Consider the following 16,749-nt stretch of genomic DNA (forward strand, 5'->3'; position numbering starts at 1 on the left):
TATGAATAGAATAATAATGAAAAATTATGGAGTGCCTCTGACAAATTATGAAGTCATCTAAATGTTATGCTATGCATGTCAGTCACAAAGTTAAACCAATCAGCACGACATATAACATGAATGGACAGATTCTTGAAACAGTCACCCACCACCCATATCTTGGTGTTGAAATTAGCAAGGATCTTAACTGGGCATCCCACATCAATCAGCTTACAGCCAAAGCAAATTACATGCTGGGTATCCCGAGAAGAAACCTCCACTCATGTAGTAAATCCGTCAAGGACATGGCATACAAGACACTCGTCCGTCCAAAGCTTGAGTATTGCGCGGCCATCAAGCTAACAATAAGAGTTCCCCATCAGGCTAACAATAAGAGTTCCATCGAAAAAATCCAACATGGTGCTGCTCGCTGTGTGTTAAATGATTACAGCAGGAAATCCAGTATCACCAACATGCTCTCTAACCTTCAATGGGAACCAATTGAAAACCGACTTATTAAACTACGGTTAATTTTCATTTTCAAGGAAGCTCACAACATCACTCCATCAAACATCCAAATTCATCACAGGGTCAGTTCAACTCGACAGCAAACTGGACCTTACATATTGGAAACTCCTTCATTCAATAAGATTTGCTACCAGTACTCCCTCTACCCAAGGTCAACAAGAGAGTGGAATCTTCTGCCGCCAGACATGCGCGGTATTTCTGACATTAATATTTTTAAAAGATAGACTCAATCAAATCTATTTAGGGGATCTAGTCTAAAAGATTATTTTACAATTTAACTCCCACGCCATCCACACTGACTGTGCATTATAACAGCCGTCCAGCAGTGCTTGCGCAGTACCAAGCAGAAGCAGGAGAGGAGAATGGGACGAATTGCTCTTTCAGAGATCCAGGAAAAGGCAACAATGGGTCAAAGGCTCTCTCCTCCATGCTCTATGGCCCCATGATACTAAAAACATATAGTACTCTGCAAAAGTCTTAGGCACACACATATATATATATGTACACATATATACCCACAGTATACAGCTGGGATGCCTCAGTCATGGTTGGGAGAAGGCAGGGAGGGGGAAGCACCGGAGAGACATTCTGTACTGATGAATAAACCAATTGTTTGGAACTAAATGACCTTGCCTGGTGTCTCAGGGCTGGGTGTGTCTGCACCCACGTAACCCCCCCCCCCCCAACCCTGGCACTCTTCCTCTGCCACCTGTCCCACACCCCTCCGGTGCACCAGCCTTGCTATTCCCAACATCCTTTGCTCCTGCCGGTTTTACAAACTTGCTCTCCACTTGTAGAATTTCTACAGAATAATTGTGTTTGTAAAAATTACAAGTACTGACTGCAGAACTTTTTTTTGACAAAAACGGTTTTATTTAGAATCAAAACATTTTACCAATAGTTATCGACCTATTGGTGCAAATATATAAGCCATTGAATTAAACAGAAAGCGGAGATAGAGATTGCTCAAGAATTTCAAATGTTGATTAATTGAAGGCAAAACTCTGGAAGCTGATTTCCTGAATAATAAAGCCAAACTCGTCAGAGATTATGTGAAACAGAAGAACAAGAAACTGGAGCAAGACAAGTAAAATGTTTAATTTCTGTAAGGGGAACATTAATTTTAGTTAAAGGTCAGAAAATTTGGAAAGTTCTGGTGTCAGCAGTTACAGAAGGAGAGTGATTTGCCTCAAAATTTCCAAAGTCTTTAACAAAATCTAATTGTCAATTGCAATTGATGAAAAACTCCAAAATAAACTTGGCAAATTCAGTAAAATAACATTATAACCACAGTTAAGTAAAGCCTCCTGTATTTCACAATAATTGAGGACTTATAGCACATGAAAAGCATGACTACACAGAGACCACTCTATGTATGTTATTCACAGTACTGTTTCATAACCCTGTAGGGCATGAAAGAATTACCAGAATATCTTCCCTGGAATTTTGCACAGATTAATTCATGTGTGAAAAGAAATGTAAGCAGGCCAAATTAGGGATGTGCGAGGTCTTGAAGTAAAATAGTTTTTCTCTTCCAGTCAGATATTGCGACCTGCACACCTTCATGCAATTCTCCTTAAATGTAGGCACTCAAATCTTGAGGTATCTCACTAAAGTGATTTTATTTCCCTTCATGCTTTGTACGGAAAAATGATTTCCTGAGTCAACATTTTCGAGCTTAATTAGTCAATCATTAGCAATTAATACTCAGAATACTAAAAGTGACAAGGCAGGTATTTTATGCTCCAATGATCCCATTTACTGAAAGTACTGTCTATCAAGGTACAGTTCCACAAGCTCCATTCATGATCATGAGTTTATCCAAGAGGTATTATTCAGCAACAGGACTTTCTGAACAGTGCTAAGGGATCGTACATTTGCAATGCCATCTCATCAACTCAAATGAAACTTACAGTTGCAGTCTCTAAAATGTAATTAGGAGATGGAACTTTAAACCCTTGTTTTTATCACAGAAGTACAGACAGTGACAGAAACGCCAGCCTGACAGATGATATGCATACTTGGAATGAGCCTGGAATGTTCCCGGCCTGTACTCAATTATGTGAATGGGTGAATTTGATAAATAGTGTCCCAAAAGACCTACAGTGAAGCACAGTTGAGTTGCTCTCATATTAAGATGGTAGAGATTTCTTTAAGGAGGAGACAAAAGAAGTTGGTCTAATTTGCGTTAGGTAAACCATCATCTGAACTTGCTCAAATCCAAGTGTACTCCTGTCCAGCAAAGGTAGTAATAATTGTTCTTGGATATAGAGGTCCAAATATTTGTAATGTACACCTTTCCCTCACTTCTAAAATTTATACAAGGGGTGATTGATAAGTTCATGGCCTAAGGTAGAAGGAGTCAATTTTAGAAAACCTAGCACATTTATTTTTCAACATAGTCCCCTCCTACATGTACACACTCAGTCCAGAGGTCGTGGAGCATACAGATCCCTTCTTTGTAGAAGTGGTCCACAGCAGGGTTATTGATAAGTTCATGGCCTAAGGTAGAAGGAGATGAGATAGAACTTAAAACTTTCTGCATTATCACTCAGAGTTGAACTGCACGTGCATGTAACAAGAGCATCTTGGACCTCCAAGTGGTCCATAGCAGGGGCGATTGATGTTCGTGGCCTAAGGTAGAAGGAGATGAGTTATACCGCTCTTGTTACATGTGCGTGCAGTTCAACTCTTTGAGTGAAGACACAGAAAGTTTGAAGTTACTAACTCATCTCCTTCTACTTTAGGCCACGAACTTATCAATCACCCCTGCTGTGGACCACTTTCTGGAGGTCCAAGACACCTACAAAGAAGGGATCCATGTGCTCCACGACCGCTGGACTAAGTGTGTAAATGTAGGAAAAATAAATGTGCTAGCTTTTCAAAAATTGACTCCTTCTACCTCAGGCCACGAACTTATAAATCACCCCTTGTATGTGTTCCACCAACTTATGGGTTCCACAGCAAATGGAACAATTCAGGCAAAGGATACAATGTCAATTTTGTTTTCTTATGGTGTAACTTAATTATCAAAAATTATTTTCCATGACTAGATCCTTCTTCGTAATCCTTCATCAAAACCTGTGATTCATCTTCATCAATCATCTTGAATTGGTACATAAGGCAAAGCCCAGAGCAAAGGCCTTCTTTAGACCAAATATAACATTCTGACATTACAGGAACAAAAAATATTAAAACTATAACCAATCCATTCGGTGTCATAATATCGCCTTCATGGGATAAAATCTCATTAAATACTTGGGATGAAATTTCAAGGTATGAAGTTTGGTCTCATAATTTCATTGCATTCTTGGGATGAAATTTGGTATCATAATCTCATTGCATTCATGGGATGAAAGTAACAAGTTCAGGACACTGGCAAATATGATAGGGCAGTTTCTGAATGTGGTCAACAGCTAATGTTTCAACTCGGTGCTGGCAGTGGATTTGCTTCAAATTCAGGCTGAAATGCTAGAAAGACCACCTGAATTACAACGGAAACTGCAAGCTCAGAGCTGACTGGTATGAAGAATGCATATCTGAGTTTGATTATGAGAGCCACACTTGAAGACCTGCACTCATTGAAAGAGACAGTTAATAAAATGATCTAGGTAATTAGGCCTCGAAATTCCAGGGTCAGTACATTTTTTAGTGTGAAGCAGCTACTGAAGACAGTATTTTTTGAGTCTGACAATGATTTGGCTGACTGAGCTGCTAGACTAACATGGAATAGTAGACGATTTTTGTGAGGAAAATATACTTATTATTGATGCATGAGAAACATTACAGAAGACACATGCTTAAGTATTCAGCTGTACTTAATTCTAACCCAAAATAAATATTTTCAATTTTCCAATCATCCCTGGAGCTGAAAATCCTGCTGCTTGGAAGAAATGAGACAAACTTCTGCCAAAAAGGTCACTGGTTTGCAGATTTAAAGTCTGCATCAGTTAAAATGTTATTCGTTTATATAATAAAGTAAGAAAGTGTTTGAAAAAGGTTAATCTATGAAAAATAAACCAACATTTCTGTATCATTTCTGGAGAATTTTACATCCACATAGTTATATACAAATATCACATATTCAAATACAAAGAGTAATTAATTTAATTTTTATAGTGCATATGTCTTTATTAAAATACACTTAATATAAATGTACACTATTAATGCCAAATTTTTAAAAAATCCATACTAATTTGTCCATTCATTTTCTGTAGCGATGGGATTTTCATGAACCAGAAGATGACCTGTATAAACAGTATATTTCAGAAAAATAAGTTACAAAGAAAATTGTTACAAAAATTACAAAAAAAATGAATAATCTTCACTGTGTGATGATGAACTTATATCCTAATTCTCCCTATATATCAGCTCCTGTAATTACGTCCTACTAGAGTGTGACTCCCAATTATATGATGCAATCTTCAATACTCCACTGAAGAACAGAACTCACAGTCAAGTAACAATCATGCAGCCCAATAATCTGCGCCAGTATTTAAACTTCATATCATCTACCATATCTCATCCTCCCTTGTATTTATTTAACTTCTCCCTGAATGCATCTTTGCTTTTGGCATCAACTGCTACTTGTGGTGCTATAAGCATTTGTTAGTAAAGAAATTGATCCTGAATTATGGTAGGCAATGCAAAGAAGATTTACTAAGTTGGTTCCTGGGGTGAAGGGGGTTGACATGTCAAGGAAAGCAGAACAGATAATGAGTATGCTGACTGGATAATAGAAAAACATGGATGTTTCCTACAATGAGGGAGTCTAGGACCAGAGGACGCAGCCTCAGAATAGGACGTTCCTTTAGAATAGAGATGAGGAGGAATTTCTTGTGGTGAATCTGTGGAATTCATTGCCACGGACAGCTGTGGATGCCAGGTCATAGGGTATATTTAAAGCAGAGGTTGATAGGTTCTTGATTAGTCAAGGTGTCAAAGGTTATGGGGAGAAGGCAGGAGAATGGGGTTGAGAGGGATAATGAATCAATCATGGTGGAATGGCAGAGCTGTCTTGATGGGCTGAATGGCCTTCTCTGCTCCTACATTTTATGATCGCTTATAAAATTAGGGTGGATTTCATTGAAATATGATTCTCAGTGGGATGTTTCTCTTCGTTGTGATTTCAAGAATTAGGGGACTTGGTTTCAGGAAAAAGAGTCATCCAATTCAAGAAAGATGAGGAGGAACAACTTCTCCGAAGATGAGTATCTTTGAAAATCTCTTATCAGAGAGATGTGGGGTGCAAATATCGAATGTATTAAAGAGACAGATTGCCAGACATTTAAACTGCAAGGGGGTGAGGGAGTACAAGGGAAGGATGGGGACAAAGGGTTGAGGTTAAAATTAGACAAGCTCTGGTTCTACTGAATGGCAGAGAAGATTCGAGCAGCTGTTTGGTTCTTATGTGCTGTGGCTTGAGGAACAGACAGAGTTTGTTAGATCTTTGTTAACCTCAACAACGAATCTCTGAGAGAGTAGCACTCCATCACTCCTGCACTGGAGTTCAGTCTGAAACCTTGTCCTCAAGATACTCTATCAGAAAGTGAATCTGGAACCTCGTGATTCAGAGGTGAGAATGCAACACATTCAACGAAACCTGAGTTTTATTCCCATCTCTCTACAAATTAAACCCAGTGCCTAGTTTGCTTATTTTATGAATCTGTAAGTTACAAGTTATAATGACTTTTTCACACAACTGCATTAACACAAAGCAATTTAAAACCAATAAATTGTGAATTGTGAAGATTTTTCTATGCAGTGTTTAACATCTGCTAAACTAATGCAATAACCACTTAGTTCCTCTAAAAGACAGCAATTGTTTTACCTACTTGGGTACGTGGGCACGTGGCCAAGTGGTTAAGGCGTTTGTCTAGTTATCTCAAGGTCACTAGTTTGAGCCTCAGCTGTGGCAGCGTGTTTGTGTCCTTGAGCAAGGCACTTAATCACTTAATCTAGTCTGTGCGAGGGGTGGCGCCCCACACAGACTTCCAATCTGCACCTTGTAAGGCATGAAAGTGCCCGACGCAGGCCTCTCATGGTCTGAGTCGACATCCCCCCCTTGGGTGGTGAATCTGTGGAATTCATTGCCACAGACAACTGTAGAGGCCAAGTCATTGGGTATATTTAAAGTGAATGTTCATAGGTTCTTGATTAGTAAAGGCGTCAAAAGTTTTAGGGAGAAGGGGTTTGAGTGGGATAGTAAATCAGCCATGATGGAATGGCAGAGCAGACTCGATGGACTGAATGGCCTAATTCTGTTCCTATGTCTTATGATCTTACCTTGGGTAGGGAGGAGGAGGAGCATCATACTGTCCAGTTGCCAGAAGTGCTTGCTCATAAGATGGCAGAAATGACTTCGTGGTCCCAGGAATGGACACAAGATGTATTGAAGTTTCTTCAGTCCTCCTGATGAAATAAGGCCATTAACAAAGGTAACTAAAATTTTCATTAGCCACAATTTTCATAACAGTACAAGGATAAACAGAATGGGCAAAATGGGTGGGCTAGGGTAAACATAAGGATCATTAGGCTCCATTAACTACAATGAAATAAATCTAAATTAACCGTTTGGCTTAAATAACTACCTGTGCAAATTACACTGCATACACGCAGAATTCTCATAAAACTACTGCAGTTGTATATAAAGTGAACCAGATGATAAAACTCACTAAGTCACTCCACTTCATGGCAAATTGTATATAGTGGGTTTTTTTTGCACAATTGTGTGGTTTCCCTACTTCAATCAACCGACTGGAATCACGTTTGGTTATTTTGCCTCTGTGTAGTAGCCCACCTTCACTTTGGAACAACATGTTTAACTTCACAAACTTCCATGCTGGAAATTTAAGTGACGATAGGTAGAAAGAGGTGAAATCTATATCACTGCACTTCCAGTTGTCAAGACATTAGACCGTCTTACAAAAACGTGCATCTCACACTTTATGTCAATCTGTCAATTCTCAGGCTATGCTGCTCAGAGACTTGTGCTAACCATTATTTTGTGACTGTTTGCGCTGGATTGTAACTATATGTGCTGTGTTTTGCACCTTGGCCCTGGATGAACAATGGTTTGTATAAAGCAGCACACACAAAATGCTGGAGGAACTCAGCAGATCAGGCAGCACTTATGAAATTGAACACAGATAGTTTCGGGCTGAGGCCCTTCTCCCGTCCTGAAGGCAGCTCTCAGCTCAAAACATTGACTATCTAAATTCATTTCCATAGATGCTGCCTGACCTGCTGAGTTCCCCCAGCATTTTGTGAGCGTCGCTCTGGATTTCCAGCATCTGCAGACTTTATTGTGTCACTGTTTCGGCTAGCTGTAAACATGTGTACAGTTGAATGACAATCGAGCTTGATAACCAGCAGATGAGCCAGCAGATGTGTTCTCACCGGTAACCCTATGAGAGTGAGACCATATCTACAGATTTGGATCTATATCCCAAATGGGAAGTTGAAACCAATGAAACTTGATAAATGTTAGTAAAGACATATTCAAGGTTCAAGATTCAAGGATTCAAAAAACTTTATTGTCATCCTAACCATACATCAGCTCTGCAGGGCAGAATGAGACAACGTTTCTCAGGGGCAGTGCAATCATAACATAACAAACGCAACACTAAATAATAAACATAACAATAAATAGTAAAACACAACAGCCACATGTCAGTTAAAATCAGTTATAAGTGTCCAGTGCAAGTTAAAAGTGTCCAAAGCAGAGTCAGGTGGAGCAGCTATTTAGCAGTCTGACTGCCTGTGGGAGGAAGCTGTTTAGTAGCCTTGTGGTTTTAGTTTTGATGCTCCTGTAACGTTTGCCTGATGGCAGAAGAACAAACAGTTCATGGAGAGGGTGTGAGGGGCCTTTAATGATGTACCGTGTCTTCTGGAGGCATCGACTCTGAAAGAGGTCTTGGACAGAAGGTCCAATATACTCACTATCATCAGCATCGTGATAAACAGATCTGGTGAAAGTCACACAATAAATCAACAATTTTGTAAGTTCATTATCTTTCTGGAAAGTTTCCCTTTGCCATTTATATTTTGTGTAATGAATGCAAAAATCTTTTAAACATGGATTTTACCTACTAGTCATGATAAGTAAGTGAAATTTCTGTCACCTGGTGATGTAGATGTGAAACAGTGATCCTGGCAACAATCATTGCATCTTCTCTCTTCCTTGTCTCATTCAATCATGCTCTTAAGTTACTTATGAAGCTGGAAGTTAATGGGATTTCTAGTTTAAAATAAACCAATTCCTATTTACCATCACAGCTGCAGTTTTTATTATTGGAATCAAACCCTCATCCTAATGTGTAAGTGAGGAATGAAGGATAAATCCCACAAGAGGAATCATGGCACTACAGTTACTACCCTTAACCATCAGGTTCCTGAACCAGCGTGGATAACTTCACTCATCTTGACACTGAACTGATTCTACATCCTATGGACTCACTTTCAAGGACCCTACAACCGTAATGAAAACCAATTTCCCCCGGGATCAATGAAGTATGACTACGACTATGACTATGACTAACTTATGTCCTCAGATTTGTTTATTTATCTATGTACATATTTATGTATTTATTACTAGTATTATTATTCTTTATTATATTTGCATAGTTTGTCTTTTGCACATTGGTTGTTTGTGAGCGATGAGTCAGCATAAAGAGAGGAGGTGCAGTAGCTAACGGACTGGTGTAGAGCTAACGACCTGTCTCTGAAATGTGAACAAAACAAAAGAGATGGTTGTTGACTTCAGGAGGACACGGAGCGACCGCTCTCCGCTGAACATCGACGACTCCTCCGTAGAGATCGTCAACAGCACCAGATTTCTTGGTGTTCACCTGGCGGAGAATCACACCTGGACCCTCAACACCAGCTCCATAGCAAAGAAAGCTCAGCAGCGTCTCTACTTTCTGCGAAGGCTGAGGAAAGTCCATCTCCCACCCCCCATAATCACCACATTCTACAGAGGTTGTATTGAGAGCATCCTGAGCAGCTGCATCACTGCCTGGTTTGGAAATTGCACCATCTTGGATCGCAAGACCCTGCAGTGGATAGTGAGGTCAGCTGAGAAGATCATCGGGGTCTCCCTTCCAGCTATTACATACATTTACACCACACGCTGCATCCGTAAAGCAAACAGCATTATGAAGAACCCCACACACCCCTCATACAAACTCTTCTCCCTCCTGCCATCTGGCAAAAGGCACGGAAGCATTCGGGCTCTCACAACCAGACTATGCAACAGTTTCTTCCCCCAAGCCATCAGACTCCTCAATACCCAGAGCCTGGACTGACACCAACCTACTGCCCTCTACTGTGCCTATTGTCTTTTTATTATTTATTGCAATGCCTGCACTGTTTTGTGCACTTTATGCAGTCCTGGGTAGGTCTGTAGTCTAGTGTAGTTTTTGCGTTGTTTTACATAGTTCAGTGTAGTTTTTGTATTGTTTCATGTAGCACCACGGTCCTGAAAAACGTCTTGTTTTTACTGTGTATTGTACCAGCAGTTATGGTCGAAATGACAATAAAAAGTGACTTGACTTGATTTGAACACGAGGAATTCTGCAGATGCTGGAAATTCAAGCAACACACAGTCCTGACAAAGGGTCTTGGCCCGAAACGTCGACCGTACTGCTTCCTAGAGATGCTGCCTGGCCTGCTGCACTCACCAGCAACTTGGATGTGTGTTGCTTGACTTGACTTGTCAGTCTTTGTGTGTAGTTTTTAATTGATTCTATTGTATTTCTTTGTTCTAGTGTGCATGCCTGCAAGAAAGTGAACCTTAAGGTATATGGTGGCATACAGTATATGCACCAAAAATAAATTTACTTTCAACTTTGAACTCTAATACAAAAATTTTCAAGAGATGGAAAATGTGTCTCCTCTTCATCAGAAGGTGGAGTACCCAAATACCAGCTTGAGAATACGAATTTCAAATAACAGGCAGAATAAACATTGAAGTAAAGAGAAACTTCTTCACCCAAAAGTTATCATCACCCACAATTCAATATCTGTAAGGACAGAGAAACCAGTTAAGTAGCAGCTTACATAATGGAGCTGGTGGCAAAAAATATTGCAGGGCCAATTACAGTAGAACTGGGAGATTAGATTTAAGTCTACAGTGGATGCAATCTCACTGGGTCTCCACTCGGCCTGGCATCCCCTCTACATTAGCAATACCTATGCCAAGCTGCTGTTTATTAATTACTGCTCAGTGTTCAACACAATCATACTCTCAGTTCCAATCCACAAGCTCCAAAATCTGGGCCTCTCTACTTCCCTCTGCAACTGGATCCTTGCCTTCCTCACCGGGAGACCACATTCTGTGCAAGTGTTTAGAGTGGCAATTGAGAAGAACATTTTGTCTTAGATGGTGTCAAGCTTCCTGTGAGTTATTGGGGAGTATTCCAATGTTCCAGTGTGCTGCCAACATTTACATGGATGATGCAGTGAGTTACTGGAGTCTTGAGTTACTCAATACAGGATACTAAACATCTGACCTTCCTTGACCTTGAGGCTACTGTACTTACACGACTAGCCCAGTTTCTGGCAATGATGGCTAAATAAGCAAACAATGGGGAACAGACAATGGAGAAATGAGCAGGGAGTTGGTCAGATTCAAGACTGTGTATGTGGACACTTCTTATCATAAATCAGTGTGTGTCTGAATGTTATCTAGGATTGTCTTCACTTGAGCACAAAATGTTTCATTGTCATACAGTACAACCACAATGAAACATTAGAAGAACTCAAATAATTTTGAATTGTTTGGGGAAAACCTATATTATGAACGGAACTATGCAGACAAAAGCTCTTTTCTTCATGTTAGTCAAATTTTTAAAAGCAAGTTAACAGCAGTAACCTTATTAGAATAGAACATCTAAAATATGAGAGCTTTTTCCAGATCAAAAAAGAAATTATTTTCTCCCAATGAAAATAATTCTTTCAATTTGCTATCAAATTTAAATTCTGGTCTTAACACCCAGAACATATACTGGGTGGCCACTTTATTAGGTACAAGGGTGGAACCTGGTGTGGCCTTCAGTTGCTGTAGTGCATTAAGGTTCGATGTGTTGTACGCTCAGAGATGCTCTTCAGCTCATCAGTGTTGTAACATGTGGTCATCTGAGTCACTGTCACTTTCCTGTCAGTTTGAACAACCTACCATTCTTTGAACTTTGACCCTCTCATCGTGAATGCACATCGTCTGGCATTTCCACCCTGGGAAGAAAATTCTGACTATCCACTCTCTCTCTATGGACCTCATCATTTTATAAACTTCCGTCAGGTGTTTTCTCAGCCTGCAGAGAAAGCTGCCCAAGTTTTATCCAACCTCTCCTTAGAGCTCATACAAAATAAATGTGATTAAAGCTACAAATCCTTTATAAAGACATATTATGTTTTTTTTTCTCTGAAATCAATCTTAGGTGATTATCTCAGCAAAGGTAGACAATTTCTTTCAACAACCTGGACATTAAATCGCACCGTCAGGCTTCCATCCAGTGAGTCTAATTGGAACTCTTGCATGCACATAACCTTTGCGTGGACTAGAGGGACTACAGTAGACCACAGGGTTAGCCATTGAGCAATATTCCCTTGAATTTTTTTTACAGCTGCTCACACCAAACATTGCTCTGAGCAGGGAATTTTTACACAGTCTGAAAATTGCATGGTACTTTAATTTTTTTGTAATATGCATGCAAAATGATTTTTTTGAAATTTTTGAATGATTACTTACCCAAAAAAGTCAAATATAGAATTTTTCACATCAAATACAACACAAGTAAATTATGTCAGGCAGTCAAAACAACTTATAGGCACAATGACAAAAGTAAAATGGTTTGACTAGATGGCATCAGCGTTCAGTGGGCTAGTGGTTTATTTACAACAAACTATCGACTTCCATTCTGTGTTTATTGTTACAATTTGTAACAGTGTTGCAACTTGAAACATTAACACTATAAATACATTGAAGGTCTATGTTTCAAAGTAAAGGTAGTGGTACATTTATTATTTAGAAAAGTTACAGATTATATTCATTAACACATAGTTTTTTAGCATACTTTCAAAATTATACACTAACATTATATAAAAGAACATTCGACCTGTGTGGCAACAAAGTTACGTGTGCGGAAGCATTGCAGTTACTATGTGGCGACGTGTGGCTTAGAGGGAACAGTGCCATTGAAGGGTGTTGTATGGAACTGTTACTCATTACTCCAACATCCAAAGGCAGTCACAGCAGGTGATGATAAAATAAATTATGTATCATATTCTCAATACCTCCCTCCTGTTGGCTTTGAGCTACAAACATCAATACATCTGAATATTTGGCAGAGACGTTTGGCTCTGTTACTTAGTATGATGGCAGGTCCAACTCATTTCACACTGAAATGCAATTTTGCATACAAGCATCTCAGACAAAAAGTCCAATGACTGAAAGCAAATCCAATGACTTATTCAGCGACTGCTTTCAAATAAGAGTGAAAGTTGGGCTTTAAGTCAGCTGGAAGAGAGCTGCTTTTTATAAACCTGTTCATTATAACTTGGCACTATCACACTGGAAAAAATAAACATACTAGCAACTAAGTCAAAGTTCAGAACTTATTAATTTGTAGATGATCTGTTACTGATTCGGTTGACATTTGCTTTGTAACAAATGGATTGCGCTCAGCTTTAAGATTTTATGATCAAAGATTGGCTTTAGTTGTAACATCAAAACACAATGAAATGTGCCATTTGCGCACAGTCCAAGGGTTGCCCGCAAGTGTTGCCATCCTTCCAGCGCTGACTTCCCCAAAATTTACTAACCCTAATCCAAGCGTGCCCACAATTTATTAACTCTAATCTAGACGTACATCTTTGAAATGTGGGAGGAAACTGGAGCACCCTGAGGAAGACCCATGCAATCATGGGGAGAACGTACAAACTCCTTACAGCGACCGGCGGGAATTGGACCCCCAACAGTGATTCCAGATGCCCTCCTTTCTCCAACTAGTTTTTAAAAGAGTGAAGCTGGTTTGAGTAATTAAAATCTCTCCAAGAAGTGAAAAGGATTTCAGAGAGCTACAGAAGAGAAAGGTGGGTGTGCATGTGTAAAAGGAGCAAGCATAATACAGAAAAAAGGAAGAATATTAACTCAGATGATGTGGATCTGTAGAGCAAAGAAATCCAATGAGCAGGAATCCTTACAGATTACTTATGGGGTTAGCATTGGAGCAGAGATGGCAAACATTTCAGGAGGGCATGGATGAACTAAAATTGTTTATCTTTTTTGCAAATTTAATGCGTAAAGGTCTTCTCTCTCTCCACAGATGTTGCCTGACCTGCAGGAAATTCCCAGCATTTTCATCTTTTATTTCAGATTTTCAGCATCTGCACTTCAAAAGAAAAATTGGCACAAAATTAAAACAGGAAAGGTAGTTTAATCAACAATGTAAACTAGGGATAGCACCGAATCATCTACAGCTTGGCCTGTAAAGAAAAGTTAATTTAAGGATGTGGAGACACACGTTATTGCAGTTGCTGGAATCTAAAGAAACACACAAGATGCTGGACTCGGTGGGTCAGGCAGCATCTATGGAGGGAAATGGACAGTTGGATTTTGGGTTGGGACCCTTCATCTGGAGCGAAAGACAGAGGGAAGATGGCCTGTATTAGGAGGGGGAGAGAAAGCTGCAGTGACCAGGTCTCAGGCATTGTCTGGCTCTGTGGCTCAGAAGGGAAGTGGGGGGGAGAAGAGGAGTGTAGCAGTGATAGGCAATTCCATAATCAGAGCAGCAGAAAGCAGATACCGTGGATGTGAAAGAGACACCCAGATGGTACGTGACACCCAGGTGCCAGGGTCAGGGATGTCTCAGATCAGGTCTATGGTATTCTAAAGGAGGAGGGTGAACAGCCAGAAGTTGTGGTACATATTGTACCAACAACACAGGTACAAAAAGGGAGAGCGAATAAAGGGAGTTAGGCAGAAAGCTGAAAAGCAGGACCTCCAGGTTAGTAACCTTTGGATTGCTGCCTGTGCCACGTGCAAGTGAGAGTAAGAATAGGTTGATTTGGCAGATGAATGCATGGCTGAGGAATTGGTGCAGGGGGCAGGATTTCAGATTTCAAAGTTCAAAGGTTCATTTGTTATCAAAATATACAACTTTGAAATTCTTCTTCCCTGGCTAGCCATGAAACCAAGAAAGAAAAAGGCAGCACTCATCAACCCCCAAATCCCCCCTCCCTGCACAAAAAAGGATCACTGCAATCTCTTCAGGGGAAGGTATGATGTGCACAAAAAGGTCATGTTACTTCCGAACATGAGCGAGGACCAATATCCTTGCAGGGAGGTTTGCTCGAGCTTTGGTGAAGGATTTAAAATAACTTGGCAAAGGGGATGGGAAACTGGAGAGATAGTGCTGAGGATGGGGCAGTTTTTTTAATGACTAGGTGCACTGTGTAGTGAGACTGTGAGGAAGGACAAGCAGATAATAAGATGAAATTGCAATCAGTGGATGAGTTAAAGTGTAATGGGGGTCCATCTCCGCCCCCCCCCCCACTTTCTGCTTTCTGCAAGGTCACTCCCTGAGTGACTCTCTTTTCCATTTGTTCCCTCGCTACTGATCTCCCTCCTGGTATTTACCCTTGCAAGCAGAACAAGCGCTACACCAGCCCCTACACCTCCTCTCTCACTACCATTCGGAGCCCCAAACAATCCTTCCAGGTGAGGCGACACTTCACCCGTGTGTCTGTTGAGGCCATATACTGTATCCCGTGCTCCCGGCGATGCATCCTGTATATCGGTGAGACCTGTCGTAGATTTGGAGACCGCCTCGCCGATCACCTACGCTCCGTCCACCGGAAAAAGTGGGATCTCCTGGTGGACATCCATTTCAATTCTACTTCCCATTCCCATTTTGGCACATCAGTCCACGGCCTCCTCTATTGCCGCGATGAGGCCACACTCAGGTTGGAGGAGCAATGCCTTATATTCCATCCGGGTAGGCCCCCCAACCTGATGGCATGAGCATCGATTTCTCAAGCTTCTGGTAATTGCCCACCCGCACCACCTTCACCATTCCTCATTCCTGTTTCCCTCTCTCACCTTATCTCCTTACCTGCCCATCACCTCCCTCTGGTGCTCCTCCTCCTTCCCTTTCTTCCATGGACTTCGACCCTGTCCTGTCAGATTCCCCCTTCTCCAGCCCTTTGTCTCTTTCACCGATCAACATCCCAGCTCTTTACTTCACCCCTCCCCCTCTCCTGGTTTCACCTATCACCAGCGCCTTTACTTCCTGAGAAAACTAAAGAAATTTGGCCTGTCCCCTAAAACCCTCACTAATTTTTATAGATGCACCGTAGAAAGCATTCTTCTAGGGTGCATCACAACCTGGTATGGAAGTTGTCCTGTCCAAGACTGGAAGAAGCTGCAGAAGATCGTGAACACGGCGCAGCACGTCACACAAACCAATCTTCCGTCCGTGGACTCACTTTACAACGCACGCTGTCGGAGCAGTGCTGCCAGGATAATCAAGGACATGAGCCACCTAGCCAACACACTTTTCGTCCCTCTTCCTTCCGGGAGAAGGCTCGGGAGCTTGAAGACTCGTACGGCCAGATTTGGGAACAGCTTCTTTCCAACTTTGATAAGACTGTTGAATGGATCCTGACCCGGATCTGGGCAGTACCCTCCAAATATCCGGACCTGCCTCTCGGTTTTTTTGCACTACCTTACTTTCCATTTTTCTATTTTCTATTTATGATTTATAATTTAAATTTTTAATATTTACTAATTTTTACTATTTTTAATATTTAGTATTTGTAATCCAGAGAGCGGGAAGCATAGAATCAAATATCGCTGTGATGATTGTACGTTCTAGTATCAATTGTTTGGCGACAATGAAGTATAAAGTACCACCTTGTATTTCTTCCTTCCCTACTCCCCACCTTCTTACTCTGACTTCAACAGTTCCATTTAATATCAGAGAATATACACCCTGAAATTCTTGTTCTTCGCAGACATTCACGAAAATAGGAGTATCCCAATGAATGACTGACAGCAAAAACATTAGAACCCAAGAGCACCCCTACTTGCCCCTCCCACACACAAGCATCAACCCTCCCCACTTTCTTCAGCAAAACGTGTCAGCACCCTCCACCCACCAAGCACGCAACAGCAAAACCCCCAAGAAAGGCCATGACCTCCAGCACTGAAAAACTTCACCGACAATTCGACATATCACAGGC

At 40.9% G+C, this 16,749-nt stretch overlaps 1 protein-coding gene across 2 annotated transcripts in view; it reads right to left on the reverse strand.

The window, feature by feature from the left end:
- Positions 1-1,380: 1,380 nt before the first annotated feature.
- prrg4 (proline rich Gla (G-carboxyglutamic acid) 4 (transmembrane)) overlaps positions 1,381-16,749 on the reverse strand; it is a 58,567-nt gene continuing 43,198 nt past the window's right edge. For both annotated transcript variants that reach the window (XM_072272805.1, XM_072272804.1), the window contains exons 6-7: positions 6,793-6,918; positions 1,381-4,754 (exon numbers count right to left, since the gene is read on the reverse strand). In XM_072272805.1, coding sequence (XP_072128906.1) covers positions 4,736-4,754; positions 6,793-6,918 — 145 coding nt within the window. In that variant the 3' untranslated portion in view covers positions 1,381-4,735. The remainder of the gene's footprint in view (positions 4,755-6,792; positions 6,919-16,749) is intronic.

Source organism: Mobula birostris, chromosome 11 (assembly GCF_030028105.1).
Source record: "Mobula birostris isolate sMobBir1 chromosome 11, sMobBir1.hap1, whole genome shotgun sequence".
In the NCBI taxonomy this organism is placed as follows: domain Eukaryota; kingdom Metazoa; phylum Chordata; class Chondrichthyes; order Myliobatiformes; family Myliobatidae; genus Mobula; species Mobula birostris.